Source organism: Anopheles funestus, chromosome 3RL, assembly GCF_943734845.2.
Source record: "Anopheles funestus chromosome 3RL, idAnoFuneDA-416_04, whole genome shotgun sequence".
Taxonomy (NCBI): Eukaryota; Metazoa; Arthropoda; class Insecta; order Diptera; family Culicidae; genus Anopheles; species Anopheles funestus.
This window is the reverse complement of record NC_064599.1, coordinates 42,937,758-42,962,919: the sequence shown is the minus strand read 5'-3', so window position 1 is coordinate 42,962,919 and position 25,162 is coordinate 42,937,758. Positions and strand designations below refer to the sequence as shown.

At 42.6% G+C, this 25,162-nt stretch overlaps 3 protein-coding genes and 1 long non-coding RNA gene across 18 annotated transcripts in view; 2 read left to right on the top strand and 2 right to left on the bottom strand.

The window, feature by feature from the left end:
• The window catches only part of LOC125769179 (uncharacterized), a 35,678-nt gene extending 23,103 nt beyond the window's left edge, over positions 1-12,575 (bottom strand). For 4 of the 14 annotated variants that reach the window (XR_007419029.1, XR_007419030.1, XR_007419031.1 and 1 more), the window contains exons 1-2: positions 11,749-11,918; positions 10,459-10,682 (exon numbers count right to left, since the gene is read on the bottom strand). Coding sequence is in view for 1 of the 14 variants with exons in the window: in XM_049437732.1 (XP_049293689.1) it covers positions 10,459-10,540 (82 nt within the window). In the remaining 13 variants the exon portion in view is untranslated. The other 10 variants (XR_007419020.1, XR_007419028.1, XR_007419027.1 and 7 more) reach the window with 9 other exon arrangements.
• A 471-nt stretch (positions 12,576-13,046) lies between these two features.
• LOC125769196 (regulation of nuclear pre-mRNA domain-containing protein 1B) lies at positions 13,047-15,042 on the top strand. Its single transcript, XM_049437759.1, has 4 exons — positions 13,047-13,452; positions 13,525-14,135; positions 14,207-14,350; positions 14,419-15,042. Exons 1-4 carry the CDS (start codon positions 13,302-13,304, stop codon positions 14,572-14,574), a joined length of 1,062 nt encoding a protein of 353 aa, XP_049293716.1. The 5' UTR covers positions 13,047-13,301; the 3' UTR covers positions 14,575-15,042.
• Positions 15,043-15,941: 899 nt separating this feature from the next.
• On the bottom strand, positions 15,942-17,549 carry LOC125769203 (uncharacterized). 2 transcript variants are annotated; one of them, XR_007419035.1, is made up of 3 exons: positions 16,921-17,549; positions 16,680-16,786; positions 15,942-16,605 (listed from the first exon to the last, which is right to left on the bottom strand). It is a non-coding gene; the product is annotated as an uncharacterized LOC125769203 (long non-coding RNA). The 2 variants fall into 2 exon arrangements; XR_007419034.1 differs by having other exon boundaries at positions 15,942-16,786.
• A 3-nt stretch (positions 17,550-17,552) lies between these two features.
• Positions 17,553-25,137, top strand: LOC125769173 (intraflagellar transport protein 172 homolog). The gene is made up of 4 exons (XM_049437720.1): positions 17,553-17,882; positions 17,940-19,978; positions 20,044-20,384; positions 20,459-25,137. The coding sequence occupies exons 1-4, from the start codon at positions 17,844-17,846 to the stop codon at positions 23,260-23,262; spliced, it is 5,223 nt and encodes a 1,740-aa protein (XP_049293677.1). The 5' UTR covers positions 17,553-17,843; the 3' UTR covers positions 23,263-25,137.
• The last annotated feature ends 25 nt before the right edge of the window (positions 25,138-25,162 follow it).

The following is a 25,162-nucleotide window of genomic DNA, read 5'->3' as shown; positions in this document are numbered from 1 at the left end:
TAAATAAAAAATTAAATTTATTAATTAATTTAAATTTATTAATTATTTATATTTATTTGTCACAAGAAGCGGTGCATGTGATAAACGGCTCCCGTCCACACGGCAGGACCGGGTTCAAATCCCATCCGGACCGTCCCCCCGTAGCATGGACTAACTATCCTGCTACGTGGTAAAATAAGTCTTGATACGGCCAGGCCGTTCTAACCGAGCAAAAAAAAAATATAAATTTATTAATTAATTTAAATATATGTTAAATTTAACAAAAAAAATAATTAAATTTATACAGATAAGCTGGTCGGAAAGCTAATGTCGGCTTTACAAGAAACAAGGTCATATGTTATTAAAAATATTTTAAAATAATTATTCGGTTAATGCGGTTGCATCAAATTGTTTTATAAATGTTATAATGAAACCAAACTTTTTATTACCAAACTCCATAGCCAAATACCTGAATCATGGCAATGGCTATGAGTAAAGAATGAGATTCGCTCTAATATCCCAATATGATATAAAAAAATTCTCGAATCATTGAAATAGTTGCTAACAAGCCATAAGGGTTCAAATTAACACTTGATGCTTTAAGCAGAATAATTCGATTTAGATACAACAGTCTCTAAAACGAAAACCTCTTTTATCAAAACAAAAACGATATGTTTTGATATCTTGCTTTAGTTAACTTTCTCCACAGAACTAGCAACATAAGCTTTCCTTCGGGAGTACACAATTTAAACCTACCGTTGAAGCTGTACTAACTTCCGCCTTGGGATGCCTTACTAATAAACGTTTATAAGTCCCTACCCAGAAGCATAAAAAGCACACCATTTTCCAAACTGTTCGCCCCCGTTCCGAGTGAGATAAATAATATCGCTTTCTTTACGACCAGATTTTATTTCCCGATGTCTAACGGCTGTTGCAGTGGTCGGCATGATTTCCGGATTACAGACCGTTCCCAACACCGACCGATGGGGAATGATTTTCACTCGCCCATTGTTGCACATGGTGGATGCAATGCACCAAGGTGCAGCACTTTCTCCTGAAACCCCAGAAGGATGGTAATGAATCGAGGTGGCGCAAGTGGGTGGAAGTTTGTAAGAAAATCCTTCCGCAGTTTGTCGTTGTCCGGTTAGATTAAACTCAAATTTCTTCAACTAACCGACACATGGTGCTGGTGGGATAGCCTGCTGACGACGAAAGGGGGAAATGAAGTGGGCGATGAAGCTCGAGTTCGTGGTTGCACATTCGCTTCAACGTGTCTAAACCGTGCAGCTCTTGCTGGCTCGATAAGGGAAACGAGTTTTTCCGCGGGCCGTACAAACTTTGCTTGCTGCCCACATACTGTCGAGCGCGGTGTATTAAGGTGTGTGTTTGTGGTTAAGGATTGTGTACAAAAAACGGCAAGCATTCCGACACCCGTTGACTTCGCACGGATCACGGTAGATCAGTGCAAAAACATAACAAAATGAAAACTATAACATGCCTCCTTTTGCCTTTCAGCAGTGATCAAGTTGACCTTGCACCGATCTGTTGCCACCATGCCTGTAGTCCCGATGGTCATTGAGCTGTCGTAACGGACCGATCCACTAGATTGGATCAAGTAAACAGCCAGAGCAACGGAGCACTCTTATGCTTGTGTCGCTTTGTAAATCTATTCCAGCACCGGATCTAGCTTCTCTAGCTCTAGTGCTAATACATAAAAAAGGGATACTTCTTTGTCCGTTCGGGTAGTTTGATTTCATTCTCAACCAACTATCGCGTCATCAACCTCCCAGCACGCGCTACACGTAAGCGCACAAACAGGTAAATCATCTTTTTCCGTTCACATTTTTGCTTTACTTTCGGGCCTACAAAACACACCCGAAAGCAGCCAACTTAGCCGACAGGCTACCGACGAGCAGATGATGACAGGTTGCTTCGTACGAAAGACCAGGACCGGCTAAAGGCATTCGGTTGGTGTAGAAGGTCGACCGGTCTTCCGGACAAAAACGGACACCGGTCAGAGCAACATTCTTTTGCTGAGTACGGACTAAATGATGATCCTTTTCGCATGGAACGAACAGGCACATTGGGCGGAATAGTAAGCAGTTTGCTCAATGTTTGTGGTTGCTTCTTTATGACATTTAAGATCTTGTTTGATGGGAAATTCCTGCTAATAATTACCACAATGGTAAAGCGGATCTTGCCTTAAGTGGGGTGTATGTAAATATTTTCAAACCGAGAAATATGAAGCTTAATTAATATTTTGACAAGTTTTTTTTAGCTCTTTTTTCCATTCGAATGTTGCTGTTTCGGGTTTTGTTTCTTTTACTTTATGATTGCACTCACACGGTTTGAATGTTGCACTTCCAATTTTTCGGTTTTACTTTCACCAATATTGCTGCCATGAGGTGTCTCGATGTCAGAGTTACTGGAAACCTGGCAGGTTGGTGTTCCCTTACATCCCCTTTCGCAACCGCCATCTGGCATGAAGCGAAGAAAAAGGTGCAATTGCACCGTGCGCAGATTTGGCTGCTTCGCTAAAGTACGTTCACTTTTTTCCCGAGGAACACATTTCGCACGAGTTACATTCCAAGGGCCACAGGAAAGCGTGCGGGAAGCGTCGTTTGTCAGCTGGTATTTGTTTCAAGGAGAGGACGGAAACGTTCCCTGGCGGTTGTAGCTCGATTGGCCGATCCTTGCGCTAAGCAAAATGTTTCATCGGTGCACCAGTGCCAAACAGTTGAAGCCAACAGCGCTTTCTTTTGCACCACTCTCGCTTTACTTGACGCGATCTAGAAAATCTAAAACTATACCACCCGCTAGCGGTCGGATCCTACCAGCACGAACATATGGCTCATAGGTTTGCCTTTGCCATCCCGCCGCAGCTGCGAAACAAACCGAACTCATTGCACAACTTTTAGCGGAATTAAACGGTCGGTTACTTAACGAATGCGACCCGGTTCCAGGCGATGCGAGACAGGATTTGCGGACCACGAACAGCAAAACTGTCTTTCGGTGGCTTTGTAGCGCAAATTTTTCAGTTCCTTTCACTATTTTTTCAGTTTGAACATGTGCCGTGGGTTTTCCTTTTTTTTCTCCGTTTTAGCTGCATTGCACTTCCAACAGGTCCATCCAACGATGCGATAGTCCCTTTTTTGGGGTAAGCTTGATGTACTTTCGCAGTAGGAAAACATTATGTAGATTGTGGTCATATGACTTACAAGTAATTGCAGGAGCGGGATCTTGTTAGGAAGCTATGAGGAAACGTTTTCAAAATGGTTTTGATGGTCACTTTATCGCAACCGGAAAAGCGTTCTATGTTTGCCACGGGCAACCATTGTTCATAATCCATTATCTAACAAGACATCTTTTAATACGACTTTTTAACGATCATAAAGATCGTTTAATGCATATGCCATTTTGTTATTCGTGCAAGATGCTGGAATTGCTGGTTTTTCGGTCACTTTTTATGTACACCTTATCTGATGTCAGCTATAATAAAATGCTGTTTACCTTTAAATTGAAGACATTTGAGATATTTCATAGAATACAGTTAACCCTCTTAAAACGGATTGCAAACGTTACAGTGTTTAGTCGTTATAGAAAAAGAACTCGTTGAGGTTGAACTCGGGAGGTTTAGTTGCATAGAGATTATATGCAAATTGAAATAAATCCATTCCATACCGAAAAAACGTCAAATAAAAAGAAATTAGATTAAATAAAATAAATGCCATAATATATCATTTAAAGTATCAATGATCGCTTTTCCTCCTCATCAATAGCTCCAAAGGTGCTCTGGGGGATGGAACTTCCAAGTGCTTCATTAAAAGAGTATCGAAGTTAATGTTTTTTTTTTATTTCTAACCTTCAACTAGACCTAAACAATGTTTCGACTGTGGCACTGAGAAGCAAAAAGCTAAATGATTCCGGAACCCAAAAGCTCGCTATGAGAGTTTTTGGGCGTTGTAAGGTGTATTTTTGTAGGATTTTCTAAAAACTTGTTGCGACGAAGTACACGTCGTAACGAACCATCTGCAATTAGTATTTATTATGACTAAAATGTTTTCGATAATTTAATTATTTTCATTTATTCTCTTCTTTTTTTCGCATTTGACACTACAACCCTAAGCGGAGATCTTGGCTTAACGATGTTTGAAACCCCAGTTTTGTTTACCAGGGAACGGTCCGGATTAGATTTGCTACTGTTTTTACAGTTGACATATCAGCATTGTTACCATTATACAATTCACTTTATCTAAATAAATCATTTAGCGGAAAAATGATTCCAAATCCCATCGTTTAAAAACTTATATGTTTTAAAAAACATTTTTTTAACATTTATCAAAAATCTTAAATTTTTACGACATTCACGCGTGAAATGTCACAAGAGCAACATTCATAAAAAAAAAATCTCACACATTTATCCTCGTGGAAAACACCCCAAGAAATAGTTGGCATCTTCCACCCGTGAGTCAAATCAATAACTTATCTTCGATCATTACCATAAACCTATTTACCCTATCCCGTACAAACTAGCGTAGCATCGTAATTGCTGTATAAATCGTTCATTGAATCCATTGCCACTATCAAAATCTCATTCCGTGCAACAGTAACTCAGCACGGCACGCGATATGCAGGTAGGTGGGTGTGCACGACCAGCGACGGAATTAATGTGGCTAATGTGTGGCGGATCTATGCTGAATTGATTCACGTGTGAAAAACGTTATTTACCCAACCATGCCCATGCCGGTGAAGACTGCAATCAATTTATTGCCTTCGAAGCACCCTGCCTTCCTCCGCCTTCTGCCAACCGATCGAGCTGGCGTCGTCTTGTTACTTCTCACAAATTAGTTGCCAATCGCAAATTCATGTTCACGAGAGCGTATGGTTCATGTATTTTTTTAGCTTCTTTAAGCAACAAGTTTCTGCTTAGCACCGTGTACGCCTGTTTCACTGTACAACAATGGAACACTGGAAGGGTGGAACGGAAAATAGTAGCTCGTTGCGGTACAGCGGTACACAAATCCGGCAACAATTCAACAAATGCACAGCATTCAAGCTGCTCTAGCATAAATGGTTTCATCTTCGGCTCGACCTGCTGTCGACGAGTGGCAAACGTGTTGTCAAATTGTGTAAGTGCGGTAATTGTCAAAGTTTTTGTAGAGAATGTTTCAACGCGCCTACCGAAGTGCGCTCGATGGAGCTCTAATTGATGATCCGCCGTGTACCGTGATCGTTGGATGGTAAGATTTTCTTCCTTCCATCAAGAGCAGGTGAGTTTCGGAATGCTCGCGAAACGTGACGATAATTATTGGGAACCTTGAACTGACTGGTAAGCATTGTAGTCCAGCTGGTAAGCACCGTACTGTGTGTGGTTGATGGTTTTGCAAACACAAACACCACACGTTGATCAGTGTTTTGCAAGAGCCATAATTAAGTGCATTTAAAAGGTGTTCATGTGTTTTAAAGATTAAGACAAACGGTTGCCGAACGTGTGCTGTTCTTTGCTGTCACTCCCACACATTGGACACAATCACGCAAAAATTAGTAAATGGGATAAGGGTTCTGTGGTACAGTGTTACGAGTTTCCTTTTTGTGACATGTGATTTTTCGTCCCACGTCTAAAAGCTTAGCTTATTACAAAAGAAACAAACAGAGTCTTGAAAGTGAAAAATGTTTTAAATGTTTTCCCAAATATTTAGTAGTTAACTAACCCCGTACAACATATTTGTTTTCCATAATTGGAAACGTAAAAAATATAACTATTGCCTGTCAGCATACAGGTAGACATTTTTCATTCCTAAATGTTGGTTATTATTGGAATGTTAAGTATCGAAAAAGGTTAAACTATTTGTTTATATATTTCTTCAACATGCTATATACTACCTCTTTAAAAATATATTAAACTAATGTTTAATCGTACTAATTTATGTTTCTAATTTTAAACTGTGGCTAGAACTGTGATTTTTTGTTGTAAAATAATTTCAATTTAATGCAGAAATTTAAAATCATGAAAAAAAACTGTCAAACAACATGAAACATACAAAATTGTACATTATGGTCGTGTTTATTTGAGATGAAAATGAGATATGAGACATAGGAGGATGAATAGAAACGTACCTAATATTGTTGCTTGTGGGTTTGATTAATGTACCATTGCTATAACCTTTAAGAACCACATTCTTCGAGGTTGTCAAACATGCACCAAATCCGCATTAACACAGCGATCGCGAAATGACGTCTCATGTTCGCAAACAAAAGCCGATACATTTCATCAACCGCCGAAGCATCTTCTCAGTGCATAAAATGCGGATCGGTCGTCATTCGCGCACGATTGCCCAACATTTTGGCTACTACCGAAGGCTTTCCGCAGCACGGTCAGCAGCACGATCATGTTTCGTTTCGATTCATGCTGTGTGCGGCGTTACGCCACGGATCAGACAGACTCTAGCAGACAGTCATGTGGAATTCTCCCGCCGTGTTAAACTAGACAGCGAGAGAGAGGGAGAGTAAGAAAAACAAAAATTCAAAACGCGACAGACCGTGCGCGACTTCAGTGGTTGGATGGCCTCCACAGAATGTACTACCATCGTTCTATTGGCGAGCGAAGACGGATACCCAATCCTATCTGACCTCATCTTCCAACGCTAAAGATGACCACCGTGTGCGATTGGTACTGCCGTTGCTTTCGTGTCTCAGTCGAACGTGGCGCGATGCAATTAATCACCCGGAATGAATTAATTGAAATTCAAATTTCCTCCACAACATGAAACGCCTGACCGGTGGCGCACGGTTCAGCGGCGGATGTTAGCTGTGAGGAAAAATATGTTTTTGCCTACTTTTCACGCGACTACCGATGGGCGGTTGATCAGGTTTCCGCGAAAAGGTCTCGAATGTACCATGAAGCGTGCCTGGTTATGGTTGCTTTGGAAGGGTAGTGGACGCGTGTGTGGTTCCAGCGATATGTTACCTAATGCCGAAACACAAATTCTTCTCGGATCAACTACCACATTCTTCTGGACAAGCGAGGAAGGTAAAATGAGAATTGTGACTGTGTAAATGGAAAGAATACCATCCGCCGGCGCCCATTGAACCGTTCTTCAACAGAACAATGGTGTTTTTATGCTAATCTTAACCAGCAGACCAGTTTGCAAGGAGCGAGACGGTGGTAATTTCGGATGAGTTAATAATAGAATACTGCATAGGTGGAACCCGAAAATCTCACAAAAAGTGGCCATAGAATTTTGCTTCCTTATTTGCTTCGAAAAGAATGTTTTGCTATGCTTGGTACAAGAACGAACAATTCACAGTTACTTTTAGATAAGATCGCTGATCAGTGAAATCCGATAGCTTAGCAATGTTGCGCAGCTTCTGGCAACATTGTACAGCTGGAATTGTTGACAGTTCATTGTACCTTTAGCGTATTGTATTTGCTATCACAAATAATCGATCGAAGTACTTACATAATCTATGGGAGAATGCGTAATTCTACAGATGGAAAAGAAATAACCTCTTACTCTTTGTATTGAGCACAATATACTAGGATTGGGAGTTGTAATGGAAATAAACAAAAAATTTAAAAAACTAATTTTCAATGTTGCTCAATTTTTATTTCACCATACTCAAGGTTATCCTCAGATGTTTTTTTTTTGTTACGCTGGATGTCGTATCTCAGCATTTCTTTTCCCTTTTATTTCCCTCATGCGTACAATTTTCACTCCGAAGGTCTAATCAGTCAATGGGGATAGAGCAGTAGTACAGTTATTTACAGATATGGAGTCTTCGGTCGTCATCATCATCGCGTTTCAGTGGAAAAAACCGGTTCATCACTCTCACCTGATCTCGCTTGCACCCGTGATAGGTCGCGACCAGCCAGACCCATGCACCTCCATTAGATAGCGCTCCACAGGGTACTCCACATTCGACGCGACGGTATTTGGGTCACCTACCGCATGTTCGGTATGTGCGTATTTTGTGTTTTATATAAAATCGATTACGTCAAGACGGGTTCGTCGCTTGCACGGTTCGGGCTAAAGTCTTTCGATTCGGGTGATGTGCGTAATTTTACCCTTCGGAACGTGGTGGACATATTTAACATGAAGCTATTTGGTGTGCATTAAACTAAAGCATACCCGGCTACAGGTAAGATTTAGCAAACTGTATGGTAATCATTTTCTTCCCGCTATAAAACACGCTTCTTTGTGTCAGTCAAAGCATAACAACTGGTTTCACTTTTTCCGACGATATTGCGCCATCAGTAGCGATAATAGTGATACGCACGGGGACCCTGAGGGCTACTTCAATGACGCCACGCAGCTTTGGATGCACTACTTCTTTAAAACCGTTCCGTAGAATGTGAACATGGGAGATGATGGCTGGTGCAATTAAATGTGTGATGAAAGTGTGATTACATATGCAGAAGCGCACTATGCTTAGATAACACTCCAATTCAGATCGTAACACATGTACTAAGCAGCCGATGGCGCGTGCGCATAGTTCTATTGTCCAAAACGGTACGCAAAGGTTTTGCAATTGATGCTTATATACAAAACTAGAAACATTCCGAACTGATAAACTGAGTGTGAGTTTAGGTGCATTTGCAGGCTGATGGAAATGGGGCAAATAAATGCAATTAGGAGACATGGGTCTAAATGATTATATCTAATAAATCACTGTTCTATTTATAACTATTTTATATCTATTTTAGGTGGTTTCGAATATGTTGCTAATAATTTTTGTTTTTGCGTCATAGAGTGAAGTGAAGGACGAAACCGCCTTCAAGCAAACTAAATTTAAGATATTAGCATAACTTTCGCACATCTCATCAATTTTTTATGTTTTTTGTATCTGAATAACGGAGTTTTTTTAAATTCGACATTGACATTTTGATCCAAACTGTCGTTTTTGTATGTGTTATTGATCACGTCTCTACAGTAAACGTTTGTTAAGCAATGTATTACAACAACGAATTCCACGATTAATTACATAATTTTTAATAAAATGTGTGAACAATACATGCAACCAATCTTATTTAAAAACATGTTAGATTGAATGAACTTTTAAATTTGAAAACTCAATTGAAATGATCAAATAAATGATTTATTAACACATTGCTCGATACACAAATTGAGATGTCACATTTTGCTTATGTTTCCATTCAGTATTTACTTTAAAGATGAATATGCAAAATTCGTTCCTTTACCCGTAATGTGTCTCAGCGTAAATGCGATTTAAATTAACTTAATCTCGATGATTACAGCAATTAAAATGTCGCAAAAGGGAGATATTATTTTGTGAAGCGTGCCAGCACATGACGACTGTCACCGGATTGCGGCGGAAATGGTGTAATAAAATTTGCATTCGCCAAAACATCCCCACACAAACATCTGAACCCGACCTACACCATTGGATCAGGGTGAAAAATGGTAGATTTGCACATTTTATCTCCCTTCTTTCTTCCAGGGGTCAACTTTCAACTTTGACTGGAACGAATCACCCGAAAGATCGCCGGGTGATAATGTGTTATGAAATATAATGACGAACGCATGTATACGCCGTTTAAAAAAAACCCGGGAAGGTCAGGCATTGATTGTGATGCATCCAAGTGATGTGAATATTCCTGATGATGGAATTATATCGCAGTGCCGTTTCTTTTCGTCCCAATTATCACGGTTGTCGTCGTCGTCGTCACCATCGCTTTCAGCATCAGCCTACAAAATCGTCCCCAACGGAACACTCTTCGTTGACGATTATATAAACAAATGCGAACAGCAGGAGCAGCAAGGCGAAATAAAACATGCTACACCAAAAAGGTAAGCCTTCGGCCGGGATGCATAACGGGTGCGCGAGAAATCGCACCAACCGACCACCTTGCCATATGATTGGGGTCATCGAAGGCTTATGCTGAAGTCGTGTTTTTGTCGATGCTTGCTGTCTAGTATGAGGTCGGTTTGGGTCATGACTTTCGCGAAGAAGAACTATATTTGAGCTGTTGTTTCATGGTTAATGGGGCAGCGATTACATGAAGCGTTGACACCATGAGGGATATCTGCTACTACTACTACAACTTAAAGCTAAGGATATGCTACTCGAGGGATGTGTTATACTATTTATCTTTACATATATCCATTAGTGTTACCGTACAACATTTTCAATACCATATCAACTACAACTGTCTACAAAACACCGACAAAATAATCATTTGTTTCGACTTTCAAAAATACAGTCCCATTTAGTGTGTGTAGTTACTACAGGCAAACCGATCGAAAAGAAGGCCAACCCAGCTGGATCGACCGAAGGAGGACAAACATTATGCAACGTGTCAGGGTCCGCTAGTCTATGGGGAAGCACTAAATGCGCACGGTACGCAGACCAAAGGTACTAAGCTAAAACGGAGCGTATTCTGTGCAAGCCTCGATGTAAATATGACTATAGACCCCGAGTAGGGGTGGGGGGGGGAGGGTTTGAAGACCGAGCACTCACCTTTCTCTTTGAAGTTGAAATTGCCCGGTTTTTGCGTTGTCGCCATCGACACGCACAGCAACAAAACCACTAAACGTACCATGTTTATAAAATATATTTAAATATCTATTTGTTTCTCGATCACACTTTAGTCTTTTAGAATCACTTGCGAACTATAGTAAAATCTTAATGTGCAACAGAAAGGAGAATACTTGTGATGAGAAGTTATTATCTCCTTTTTAGGCCTAATATTGGAAATAAAATATAGAAAAACACACACTTTATTTTAACACTTGCTTGAGTGAAGTTAGTTCGATAAATCATAAAAATTGTTTAAAATAACACTAAAAATCCGTAACTGTTGTCAGATCGATAGGACGTATCACGTTTATAACACTGTCGAAAAATATAGCGTTAATTTGTTTGGTATTAAGCAATAATATAACTAATATTGATCTATACTGTTACTAGCTAAAATACACATACTTAATCTCTCACACTCTAACAACGGAAGTGGTGCGAAAACTAGAGCAAACTGACAACTTTCGAATTTCGATTCGATGCGATTCTTTTCAAACAAAAAGATTTCTAGAAAATCAAAAACCATGAACACATCGGCACTAGTCAATTTAAATAAAAACAATTAAAACACTATAAAAAAGGTTCTTTGCATCGCTTTTACATCTGTCAAGATCAGTGAAAACGATTGAAGGATAATCGCAGCTCAAAGCCCTAACCTAAATTAAAAGTTACATGTCCTTGTGCTTAACGCCACGTGACAAAGCACCGGAAAACGGAACAACGAATTCGAATTATTACAAATCACCCCGATCACCAACGGATCTCGCACACTCCACAACAGCTTCTCGACGGCGCTAGCGAGCAACTATGACTACTACTGAGCACGAACGATCTCCACTCGGCGCAGATCGATCTGTCGATCGTTCGAGCCCCATGAAACGATCTCGCACCACTACCACAGACTTCGCGCACACACACAGACAAGCACTCTTCGGAGAGGATGACGACTGTTGTATGTGGTGTGCACCGGTTTTCGGTGAAGCAACCCGCACCAGTCGCCTGAGGTTCGTTCCACCCACCGAGCGCCCCACCCGCTAAAGAGTGCATATGCTGGATGCTGTTTGCATCTTGCGACTTTTGCCTTCTGTCAAACCGGGCTCAAACGTTGCACAACGACACACCGGCATCACGTACGTCGCGTCGTCACCACAAAACTGCACCATACGATGGCAACGGTCAGGATGTTGGCTCGCAATAGACACATGCACACATATGAGAACGCGCACGAACCTCCTCCAAACTGGATCCAAAGCCGCCACGATGCTGCACTGAAGAAGGTCGAATCAAGACTGCTGGATAGCGACCGGTGATTTGAATCACTTTCGATTTTTCAACACACACTGTTCATATACATACGCGCATGAGATAAATGAGGCTTGGGAGGCTGCTGCATTCACACAGCGTGTTGATCGCGAAAGACGATCTGAAGGAAACTCCACGCGCACCCCGCCCGTTACACTCCTTGTTCAGCAGCTTCTCACCGATACGGAGGCTTGTTTTACCAGTTTTATAAGCTGTTGTTTTTTTTTTTTATTTCGCCTCAACAACAGCAGTTTTACTTTCAACCATATTGTCATTTGGAAGTTAAAATACAAGTGCTGAAAGATCGGTGTAGATGTGAATAAAATTCAAACGCACACGAACACACATTTGGTAGCGGGAAACGGGATGTTGAAGTAACGAACTGGGAGACACCTACACGTGTGGCTGCTACTCGGAATCAGGTGGCATGCGTGTGAATTAATGTTGTTGGATCGTGCCGTTCAAGTTAGAGAACCGTTTGTAGTAGGATTTGATAAATTGAGAATAAGAGTGTTATGAGAGTGTTTTGACTGTTAAAAAAGAGAAGTTGAGCTTAAAATAAAACCGAGTTATTAGATTAAAATGAAAAGCAATATTACATTAAAAATTTAAATGTTAATGAACAATGGAGGAAGAAAAACACGAAAAATAAAAAGTAAAAAGGTTGAATTGATCTATCAGTTACTCGTATCAACTAAAACATAACTTAATTGGTAGAACCAATTACTGTAGCAAAATTAAGTTGGTTAAGTCGAAAATTTGGGGCGGTCCGGTGGTGTATGTAATATACGATGCCGTTTCCACACGGCAGGAGCGAGTATCAAATCCCATCCAGATCCGTCTCCCCGTAGCAAGAACTGACCCTCTGTCTATTAGTTAAAAATAAATCTCGTAAGCCAGAATTGGCCGGCATGACCTCAGAGGTCGGTACGCCAAGAAGAAGAAGTCGAAAATATAACGAAGAGGCAATTCACAGCTTTGGTCATGTGTTTCACATTACATACTACCAATATAATATACGCTGATTAGCAATACAACCTCTCTAAACTTTACGAATTTACAAGCAAATAAAAAATAAATGAAGGGCTGAAGAAAAAAACTTTTAAACTAAACCTACATATTTAAATGCCATGCACTGTACGCTTGAATTACCGCTATTTTTACCGGTTGTCAAAATCCGACATTTCGAAACTTCAAACGGATCTTTGAACTGCTAGGTATGAACATGCGCGTGAAACACGTTCTCTGGATTAACCGGGGAATAACACAGTGCGTTTGTTTTGATAAAAAAAAGTCTCGAAAGAACGACACCGTGCGACGCTCGACAAATTTCACTGGTTTCTCTAATTTAGTTATATTTTGCATCTAATCCCCGGCTTTGACATAAACATCAGCAAAGGCCCGGCAGCAGTGCAGTGAAAACTGATTGTATTAAAGATTACCGGACTGGAAACAGTGAGATTTGCAGATATTTCGTAAGAATGTCCTCGTTCACAGAAACGGGGCTGGTGAAGAAACTGTTCGATCTCAACCAAAGTCAGCAAAGTATTCAAACCCTTTCACTGTGGCTGATTCATCACCGAAAGCATCACTCAATAATCGTTAAAACATGGCTGAAAGAGCTCCAGAGAGGTAAGTAAGCAAGGTAGTTGCGTTCATCTTCCGGATTGCTCAATCGCTCAATAATGTCTAACTTCTTTGCAGCACCTTCAGCGAAGAAGCTTACCTTCATGTACCTGGCGAACGATGTGATACAGAACAGCAAGAAGAAAGGACCCGAGTTTGGGCGCGAGTATGAGCACGTGTTGGTAAAAGCGTTCAAAAATGTTGCTCAGTCATCACCAGAACCGAAAACAATCAACAGCCTCAATAGAATTCTCGGCATCTGGGGCGATCGGGGTGTGTACGAGGAACCTAAAATTAAGGAATTCTCGACAGCACTCAACGGAACCGAAACCATCCCTAAGGTGGAGACGAATGGTAGTGAAAAAAAGCGGAAAGGGGATAGCACCACCAATGAGGTTGATCAGTTGAAAAAGCCTCGCTCAGCCGCCGGAACGGAGAAGAAAGCGAAGAGTGAAGTGGTAGAGGTCAATGGAAAAGTAGAAACGCACATTACACTCAGTCCGCATCAGCCGGACGGAGATCCTCCTGAACCGGAGGATCTGATAAAGGTTATTTTGGAGCTGGAAAATTCAGCATCGAGTGATGCTGCAGTGCGCGAAAGAATAGCCAGCCTTAAACCAGAGGTATCCGAATTAGCTGCACTAGATAAGCTGGAAGACAAAGAAGCAGCTATGAAACTGGCCGCAGACGTGAGTTTTTATACACCCTATCCCAATGCGGTAGAAAACCATTTGCCATATTATTACTTTCCACTTTCCAGGTGAACGATGCCATAAAGATTCTAAATGATTATAACGCGAGGTTGGCAATAGAAATGGATGACCGTAAGAAGCTGACTACCATGCTGAGGGATTTCTTGCGCGAGCAGCAGGAACTTCAACAACAAGTGGAAAACCGGCTAGTGGTTAGTTGCTTGTTATAAATGTTTCTCTGTATTGATTTTGCTTAACGGTAATGTTTTGTTATTTTTAGGAATATCAGAATAAACTTTCTAAAATCAAAGAAGTACAAAAGGAGGTTCGAAACCATATGAACAATCTACCCGACTTGACCTCCCTCCCGGATGTGACCGGTGGTTTGGCACCATTACCTTCGGCCGGAGATTTGTTCAACGCACATCATCACTAGGACAGCGAATATTTGATGATCTGACTTGTAAACGGTGACAAAGTCCGAAATCTACTTTCGGGGAGCTTTATTCCGTAAGACATTTATGTTTTTACGAAAAATTTCTAAACTAGATGAACATGTGTAGTCGAACAGTAACTATTGCTCCCGTGTGCGTTTGTATATCTACGTGTTTGCGCATGACAAACAGTGCTTTCGAATTTCCAAACAGGCTCCTACAAGCAATTTAGAACCTCCTTTCGGCAAGCACTCAGCGCAAAGTATTGAACATAAGAACAACAATCAAGAGACCAAATAATATGTAGGCGAATCCGAAGCTTAGTCCAGCTTAGGATCCAAACGCTGATAACCGTCATAGGAGAAACAGTTTGTTTTGTACAATTTGTTGCAATTTGTATCCTTAGTGCAGGATATGTTGTCCGGAAAATGTAGAAAGCAAATAAACGACTGTTTTAGTCAAAAGTTAAATATGCGTTGATAGAACAAATAGAAAGTATCGAGGAAGTTTGCAAAACTTGCTCGTACACTTTCACCCTAATATGAAGTAATTAATTTGTCATATCTTTTTAAATTCTGTACCAGTCAAGCTCAAACAGCTCTGCGGCCTAAAGCAAAAAAATGGAATAATGTTTAACAACATTACTTTTCTTGTTTGAAATGCCAGCACAGCTAAAAGGTAGAGTGGATTATGTTGAATCACTTTAAAAAAATACTTTTCATATTATGTTGTATTTGAACAAGTTGGTCTGTGGACCGGGCCGCACTTTTAACGATCATGCTTTAGAAAAATGCTTCAATTTCTTTTGCAGCTTATTTGCTTTAACCAATGAATTTTCTTCTTTTTATGGCAAAAATTATGGTAATACAATTAAACAACTCCCAAGTAGAAATTTCGAGCAGTTTTTTGGCTTTTTTTAATGGACTCGACCGCGCGGCAGCTTATCGGGGGGTCGGATGGCACGCACACAAGAGAAAACATGGCGACACGAACACATTTACACCAACTTGTCAGCCGGCCTTAGCGTAGGCGAAAAAAAGAGGTTATGTGTGATCCTTTGCTTGCTTCTAATTCCTTACAACAGCGCGACTGTTGTAGATATCCGATCTATTTTTAGATTTGTGTCTGCGAATGAGATAGGAAGAGAACATATATTTTTTAATTAGAGAAAATTTCTTTACTCACCGAGGATTTAGGCATGGTCCATGGTTGTAACGGGATCGCTGCTATTCACATGATCTTTTTTATCGATCTGCGGCTGGCGTCTAAACAAATGTGTTTGGTGCTTTCTACACGGAGGAACGCCAACGTTGTTTTTTATTGTTCATGTTTGTGGTAGCTTTTATTTTTTTGAATATTAGAATGATAAAAGGATTATGTACATTTGATTTGATTTTGTATTTTATTTGAATCTGTACCCACTTTCTTATCACTTTTAACGATGCCTTCGGTACAATACGTAACGCATCTTCTTTTTAAAGCTATACATTTTTTGTAGGAAAGGACAACTCCTTACTATGCCCTATACGTAATAAACTATATTTTAACTTTTTTAACATACGCGCATGTTTTTTTTTTCAACCTGGCGAAGCTTTGGCATGCCATTTCCAGTTCTTCCTAACGTTGCTAACGAGGTTAGTTCTACATACAAAGATCGTTTTATGTAAATATGATTCGTTTGTTTCTTACAACTAAATGCGTACATAGAAGTTGCGTAAAGATTCTGCTGCTTAAAGATTGTGCTGTTCTATCTATCCTTTTTACAAAAAATCTTACTAATTAAGGACATTTTACGTTTTACACCATCCTTTACCTACATCTTATCTGATCACGACTCTAGGATTATACTAGCAAAGGTAATCTAAGCGCTCGCTATTTTACTGTCAATTGACGACAGATACGCTTGCATTACTGGGCGCTAACGTGCAACGGTTAGAACACGTATGAAAGAAGTTGGGGCCATGTCCTCCAAGGACGTTGCTTAGCAGCTATCCATTCGACATGATGCGTATAAGAGCATCGCCAGCTAAAACCTAAAACGAGCCAAGAAGAAAAGTCAGTACGATAAAGTAGGCACATGATCATCTTGCACTGCTACAATACTTACCGAAAACAACATCCAAGACCACTTTGCAAGCCTTCAACGGTCATCCTACAACATTAATCAACTGCTTATCAACTCGTAGCGGCACATTGAAAAGGGGTTTTACATTCCTAAACAAAGAAAACAAATAGTATTACTATTAGAGTTAAAAGCAATATATCTTTCAATTGCAGATGAGATAAATGTTTTAAGAGATAATCCCATGTCCTTAGCCTATTTGCACTATCAGCCCCAGTATATTTACCCTCTTCTTTCGTTCCGGATTGATTCCAATCGTCGTTCTTCTAAAAACACTCCTATTCACACTCTAGAATGCTGTCCTGTACTTCTGATTTAAGCACTGCATCTGCAGCGTACGGCTATCCAATTTGCTAAAACATAGAAGTTTTACACGTTTAATTAAACGCTCGTTGTCCTGTAGTATATTCTATGAATATAACTAAACACAGCACATGAAGAAACGAAATACAACTTACCTAGTCCTTCTGAACTCCTGCTAGCTTATCTGTTTCTACGTCCATTTTTAACTGTCTGAAATTAGTTCAGCATGTTAGAATAACACTCTACTTTTCTTTAAACGTTTTTATTATACATAATTAAACACTTCTTCACCAAAATGGGAGCCACAAAACACTCAAAACACGCAGGAAATATGAATATACGTTTAGCGTATATTCGTTAGGACATACGATTTGTTTTTGTTTTGAAAATGCCGCCATAGGATGGGTGACGTTCACCAACACCATCATAGATTTTTATCGTCGTCCTGCTCTTTCCTACGGCGAAGTTTCTTCCATCTCACGATTCGAGCAAATTTTTACCCTTCACACCCCCTCGGGCCTATATTTCGCTTGACAATTTCTACTTGGGCTAACATGCGCGCAACCAAACCATTAATGAACTAAATCACTAACACATGCGCTATTAACGATAACAACCTGTTGCATGGAGACATGTCAATGCATTAGCGCGAACCCCAACCACGTGTTGCTGTTAAGAACCTCGGACAGTTTCCAAGGACGGCCGTTTCTAGGAGACCGAAGAACCAACAAACAAACAAACGCTGCTGCGCTGCAAAATCGATAATATCACTTTCAAATGTGTTACTCGAGCGTAATGCTCACTGCTTTTGGTTTGTAGGTGATTTAATTTTTGGAAAACAAGAAAATGCAGTTAAAATTCATGAAAACTATTGTCGAGGCACAGGTAAGATGGAAATGTTTCCGTATGTTTGCCACTTGTTCACCAGATCCTTGTCCCTAGGATCATTTGTACCGCGTTGCTGGATTATGCTGGTCAGCCAATAATCAGAAGCTGGCAGTGGCCACGGCTGACCGTACCATCCTGTTGTTCGACGAAAATGGCGAACGGCGTGATAAATTTTCGACCAAAGCAGCCGATCCAAATGCAATGAAAAATTCCTACGTAATCCGGGGCATTACGTTCAGTCCGGATTCGAGTCGGCTTGCGGTAGCCCAAAGCGATAGCATCGTGTATGTGTACAAGCTGGGCGAACAGTGGAATGAGAAGAAAGTGATTTGCAACAAATTTCCGCAGGGTTCGGCCGTTACGTGCATTTCATGGTTAGTTGGAGGACTAATCGTGGCCGGACTGGAGGATGGCAAGGTTCGTTCACTGTACTGTAAAAACAACAAATCGAAAACACTTTACGGAACGGACAGTATGGTGGTGACTTTGGCGCAAAACACCAAAGGTACCGGTGTCCTATCCGGACATGAAGATGGATCAGTAGTGCGTTTTCTATTGGTAGAAGAACCCGGTGAACCAACCGGAAGACTGCTACAACATCCGGTTGCACCGGTAGCACTGGCCTGGCCGCAAGGAGGCATCGTTGTGGCGGGCTGTGATAAGAAGATTTGCTTTTACGATCTTCAGGGACGTCCAATGCGCACGTTTGACTACGGACGGGATGAAGTGGAGCGGGAGTTTACCGTGGCCGCAGCCAGTCCGAACGGACAGGCAGTCGCCATTGGAAGTTTCGATCGTTTACGCATTTTTAGTTGGAGCCCGCGGCAAAATGCTTGGACAGAGTCCCTGTGCAAGACGATCCCTAATCTGTACACCGTAACGGCAGTCTGTTGGCGAAAGGATGGTTCCCGGCTTGCCGTTGGATCATTGTGTGGAGCCGTACTGGCATATGAATCGGTACTGAGACGCACCATCTGGCAGGATAAGTTTGAGCTTACGTTTGTAGCTCCGAGTCAGGTACTGTTGCGATCGTTGCACGAACCGATCACAACCATGTTGGTTGAATCACAGCTTGGGTTGGAAATTGACGACATAAGGATCATGGGCAAGGATTGCTATCTGGTCGGACGCACCGAAGACTCACTGATCTTGTGCGATCTTACGCGCTCCCTAACGAGCGAAATTCCTTGGATTGCCACCGGGCGTCACGAGCGGTTCTACTTCGAAAATCCAACGGTAGCACTGATATTCAACGCGGGCGAACTATCGCTCGTCGAGTACGGTGAACACTACATCCTTGGCTCAGTACGAACGGAATTCGTCAATCCACATTTAATCTCGGTACGTTTAAACGAACGTGGTAACACGCGTAACAATAAGAAGTTGGCCTACCTGCTCGACATGAAGACTTTGTGCGTGGTCGATCTAATGCTGCAATCGACGATCGCACAAATATCACACGATTCCAAGATCGATTGGTTGGAGCTAAGCGAAACAGGTCACAAGCTACTGTTCCGTGATCGCAAGATGCGTCTCGTGCTGGTTGACGTAGGCACCGGGCAGAAGCAAACCCTTCTGGCGAAGGTCGCGTTCGTGCAGTGGGTGCCCTCGAGTGATGTGGCCGTTGCACAAAGTGACACCAATCTGGCAATCTGGTACAACATTGATCTGCCCGAGCACGTCACGATGATGCCAGTACGGGGTGACGTGGTCGACGTGTTGCGTGAGGATGGACGAACGGAGATTATCACACGTGAGGCTGCTTCGGAGCATGTGTACCCGTTGGACGAGGGACTGGTAGAGTTCGGCACCGCTGTCAACGATAGTGACTTCGGACGTGCCATATTCTACCTCGAGTCACTCGGCGATCGTCCGGCGGCCAAAGCAATGTGGCACAATCTGGCCAATATTGCACTGGCTCAACAGAATCTTCGAGTTGCACAGCGCTGTTTTGCTGCACTGGGAAATGCGTCCAAAACGTTCTACATCGGAGAGATGATCAAGATCGCTGAAAGGTACGAAGAAACAACAGGACCCGGCATGACGTGCCCTGAGGTGCGCGCTATGATGGCACTTCTTGGTGGAGATTTAAGGTAAAGTTTGTACACTAAATGTAAGCGAAACTGGATACTCAATAGTTTTGTTTTTATCTCAACAGAACGGCGGAACGTATTTACATCGAGCAAGGTGATATTGAAGCCGCCCTGGCCATGTACACCAAGTTGCGCCGTTGGGATGATGCTATAAAACTGGCCGAACGTCGTGGATATCATGGACTTCCTGAGTTGAAGGAAGCACAGATGGAGTTTTTGCTTTCCACCAGCCAAGAGGAGAAGGCTGGAGAAGTATTAGAGGAGCGCGGCGAAAAAGATAAAGCCATGACGCTATACATGAAGGCTAACAAACCGGTGAAAGCTGCTAAACTGGCATTGAAAACACCACATTTACTATCAAATGAGAATTTAGTTACAAGAGTGTCGGCATCTTTAATTAAGGCGGGTAAGTTGAGACGGACGATGTGGAAATGAATGATAGCTACAACTGAATTCCCTATCGATTACTCGTACTTTAAGAACTTTTCGAGCTCGCCGCGGAACTTGCAAACCGTACCGGACAACAGCAAACCGCAATCACCCTCTATCGGAAAGGTGGTGCCTATGCAAGAGCGATTGAGCTTGCCCGTTACGTTACCCCGGATGATGTGACCAGCCTGGAAGAAGAATGGGGCGATTGGTTGGTGGGAAAGCGGCAACTGGATGCCTCGATAAGCCACTACATCGAAGCTGGCTGCACAGTTAAAGCACTAGAGGCAGCAGTTGGTGCAAAACAGTGGCGTAAAGCGGTACAAATCGCCAAAGTCGTTGATGATCCAGAAGAAATTCAAAAATACGCCGTTGAACTGGCTGAACATCTGTGTCAGATAGGGGACGTGAAAACGGCCGAAGAACTGTTGGTACGGGCCGAACTTTATCGAGAAGCGGTACAGCTACTGAACAAACATGGCCAATGGGAGAAAGCGTTCGACATTGCCGACCGATTCCTACCCGGTGCAGACGTACGTGAGATGTTTGTGGAGCTAGCGAAAGGACTGGAGCAGGAAGGAAAATATAGAGACGCGGAACGCGTCCTTCTCACGGTCAATGAGCCTGATTTGGCGATCAACATGTACAAAGAGTTGGAGCTATACGACTCGATGATTCGTCTGGTCGAGCGCTATCACAAAAGCCTCCTCGAACAGACGCATCTCAACTTGGGTCGTCAGTTAGAATCGAAGGGCCGGCTTAAGAATGCGGAGGTACATTTCCTGGCCGCGGGTGATTGGAAGGCGGCTGTCCATATGTACTGTACAGCTGGCAAATGGGAGGAAGCACACCGCGTAGCTAAACAAAAAGGTGGTCAGCCAGCTTCGGAGCAGGTTGCTTTTATGTGGGCAAAATCTCTACCCATCGAAGGTGCCGCCCGGCTACTCACCAAGATGAACCTGCTGGATAGCTGCATAGCGTATGCGTGTGAGGCGGGACAGTTCGATTTTGCCCTCGAGCTGTGTAAGGTGAGCGGCCGTTCGGCCGATGACGTGCATTTGAAAATTGCGATGGCATTGGAGGATGATGGTAAATTTACCGAGGCCGAAGCGGAATTTTTGCTGGCTAACAAACCACGTGAAGCCATCATGATGCACACACACGGTGGAGATTGGAAGTCGGCGATTCGCGTAGCGGAAAAATATCTCCCAGAAGCGGTACATGAGGTGTTACTTAGCCAAGCAAATAGTGCGCTCGAAAGTCGCAACTATCCCGAGTACGAGGCGCTAATGATTCGTGCCGATCGGCCAGATCTGATCCTGGAGCACTACAAGGAATACAACATGGTGGCGGATGCATTGCGCATTGCCAAGGAATATGTTCCAGGTGCGGTAGCAGAGTTGCAAAAATTGTACGCCCGGATGAACCGTGGCACTGGAGAATCAACGGACTCGCGATATTTGTTACAGAAAGCATCAGAGCACGCTAGAAACGAAGAGTTTCGTAGGGCTACCGAATGTCTGCTGCAGATTAATGAGGGAAATGCTGACGAGCCGACAGTAGCACGTGCATTGCTACGGGCCGCAGAGATATGTAACCAGTTCCTCGAAGGTTCGGAAGCGATGGAAATGGCTCGAGAGCTTGGTCCACGGTTGATCGAGATCAACCAAATAGGACCTGCGGCCCAACTGTATCTAGCCGCGGAGTTACCTCAGGAAGCGGTTGATGTGTTTATACGTACCGACAACTGGGCGAAGGCGCGACGCCTTGCAAAGGAAATAGACCCACAGCTGGTAGTGTACGTAGAAGCCCAGCAGAAAGCACGCCTGCGCAATCAAGGCAATGTGGAGCAGTTGGCGGACATCGATATGGTCGGTGCGCTGGATCTGCTCGCCGAACAGGGCCAGTGGATGCGATGCATCGAGAAGGCCAAACAGCACAGTGTGCCGGTGCTGCAGAAGTACATGGCACAGTACGCGGCCCAACTCATACGCGATGGAGACTGTGTGGCGGCACTGAACCTTTATCTCGAGCATGGCGTCCCACCGGTGAGCGCCAACTTTAACATCTACAATCGTATCGCGCTGGAGTGTTTTGCCCTGCGAGAACCTGATGCAGTCACCGTGTGGAAAAACGTTCGCACCTTTTTGCTCAATCTCGTGCAAGCGTTGCGTGGTTCGGATCAGGCCGATGCAGAAATTATTGATCGTTTCGAGCAGCTGCTAGTGATTGCGCACTATTACGCAACGAGGGCAGCATGCCGTCAGGCACCAGCGCTACAATCGATCGCGGTAAAGATTTCGGTCGCCCTGTTGCGCTACACGGATATCATTCCGTGTGACAAGGGATACTACGAGGCCGGTATGGATCTGCGCGGAATGGGCCGTGAATCGGAAGCGTTTGTAATTCTCAACCACTATCTGGACGTTTGTGAAGCAATTGAAGAGGGTTCGGGCAATTTGGTTGATCATTCCGACCTGTCCTCGACGGACTTTCCCAGCTCGGTGCCGATTCCAGCGGAACTGCATTTGAAGAACGAGCTTCAGCTGCACGAGGAGATCCGCGAATGGGTACTCGCCGTCAGCATGGATCAGAAGGTTGATCAAGCGTTACCTACGGACGATCGGAATCTGTACGAGGCCAGTCTGGGGTTATCGGATCAACCGTGTTTGGTGAGCGGATATCCGGTGATGGGACGCCAACCAGTTGTCTTTCAGCGCACACACCGGCTGGCCAATCGGGATGCTTGGAGTAAGCTGACGGTTGCTGCTCGGATGGCACCACAAACGGACATTCCTGGTGTGATCGATTTCATTGAAAAGTGGTGCGGTCCGGCCAACTTTTTGTCGGGCTAGAAAGTGCCATAAAAACCAATTCTTCTTAGTATATTCCTTGAAGGAGGTTTTTGGTGCGTGCGTGTGGTAATATGCTAATTATTTAGAATTTTTCAAAAGTTTTATAGTTTTATCATTACAATAGTGAGCTCTAGTGTCTTATTTTTCGATATCTACTACAGCTGGGTTGTGGATAACATCTGCAATGCCTGAACGTATGTTATCATTTCGTTAACTCCTTTTCTATTTTGTGTGTTTTACAACAAATAAAACTTAACTTTATTAACAATAACGGCACATAGGTAGGATACGTTCTTTCACTTCAGCGACTCGTAGAGAAGAGAGACCTGTCTCTCTTCGTGCCTCGATCGTTACTCCTTGCTAATCAGGCGCCTGGAAATCAAGAGCACCACAGGATGGGTCCTAACAGCTACATTAGAAGATTTGCATGAAGTAAGGAGGAATATTATTGCCTTTTTACTACAATAAGTAAGCAGGTGGTGCACGTGGTAGCTGCATAGGTATCGCACGACAGGACCGTGTATCGAATCTTATCCAAACCGTAGGCCCGTACGCAGGTCTGTCTATTCTGCTTCGAGTAATTATAGGTAGGTCTGATGAGGTTGTAGTAACACAAAAGAAGACGTCAAAAGGATGTAGTAAAACATTTTAAAAGATAATAATAAATCATATATTGCCTAACTGTGTTGAAACAAATTGCCGATAAATTAATTAGTAACTTCGAAATAGAGAGTAGCAGGGTCATATGTTATTGGTAAAATGGTATAAATTTACAATAATTTCCTTCCAATTTCCATCATCACTACAGGGTTAATGTGTGAGTTTACCCTAGCTAGCCGCGAGCTATCTCATCTTCAATATTTCCCTATCGTACTGTGGATAACAGCATCCGCCGAATGCCACCGTTTGTATTTTTGTGTTTGTACCGAAGCTTTTGTTCTACTCCTTGTAACGATGCCCAGCGACGAGCAGGTGCGTTATTTCCCAATGTCTCGCATACCTTTCCCTTCCCGAATGATTCAGAAAACAAATACGAAACACCCCGACAGTCCCAGTTGGACTGAAACTCCTACCCCTCACCTTCCTACCCTTTTTTCCCTTCCCCAACAAATGCAGGATACGGCTTGATATCAACGGATACTGGCAGGCGGATGTTGGAAGGAAGGTAAAAGAATTGTGCGAGAACATTCTCTACCAAAGCTTGATAGCCATGGCAACAATATCAACAATAGAAATTCTGTTTGAATAAAGAAGACGAATGGCAAAACATCGTGATACGAAGTGAGTGCGATGTCCGGACAGGATGCGCGCATGGCACCTGTTGCGAGCGACGGAAACCTGTTACGGATAAACTTTTCCTTTCGCTGATAAAGAGTTGAGGTTCGCTCTCCGGACACCGAGCACCAGAGAGATCATGGATTTCTACACGGCGAGAGTGATGAAGTTGTTTTATGGCTCAAATATCTAGACAAGGATGCTGGATGATTTTTTTCGATGAAAACTAAGGACAATTGTAAATAAACAACAACAAGAATGCCATGGTAAGGATCGTACAAGTTCTTTCGAATAATTATTTAAAGTGGTGACATTGCTATTATGAACATATTATTTATTACTACTGATTTCGATGCTGTTTTTATGATACATAAATTTAAACCCCAATGCGTTGAGATAATTTTTTTATTTAGTTGTAGTCAATGATCACAACAAAAACTAGATGACAATTTTTTAGAAGAATATGTTATTAACAACCTATTTCTGGTGCACAAACGCGCCTTTTTCTTTATATATTTTTGTTTTCATCATTGCATGTTGAACCCACCACACTGGTAACAAGTGGTTTATCAAAACAAAATACTTAGAACATCTCACTCAGCGAACAGTGTTTGAGAACACCCGA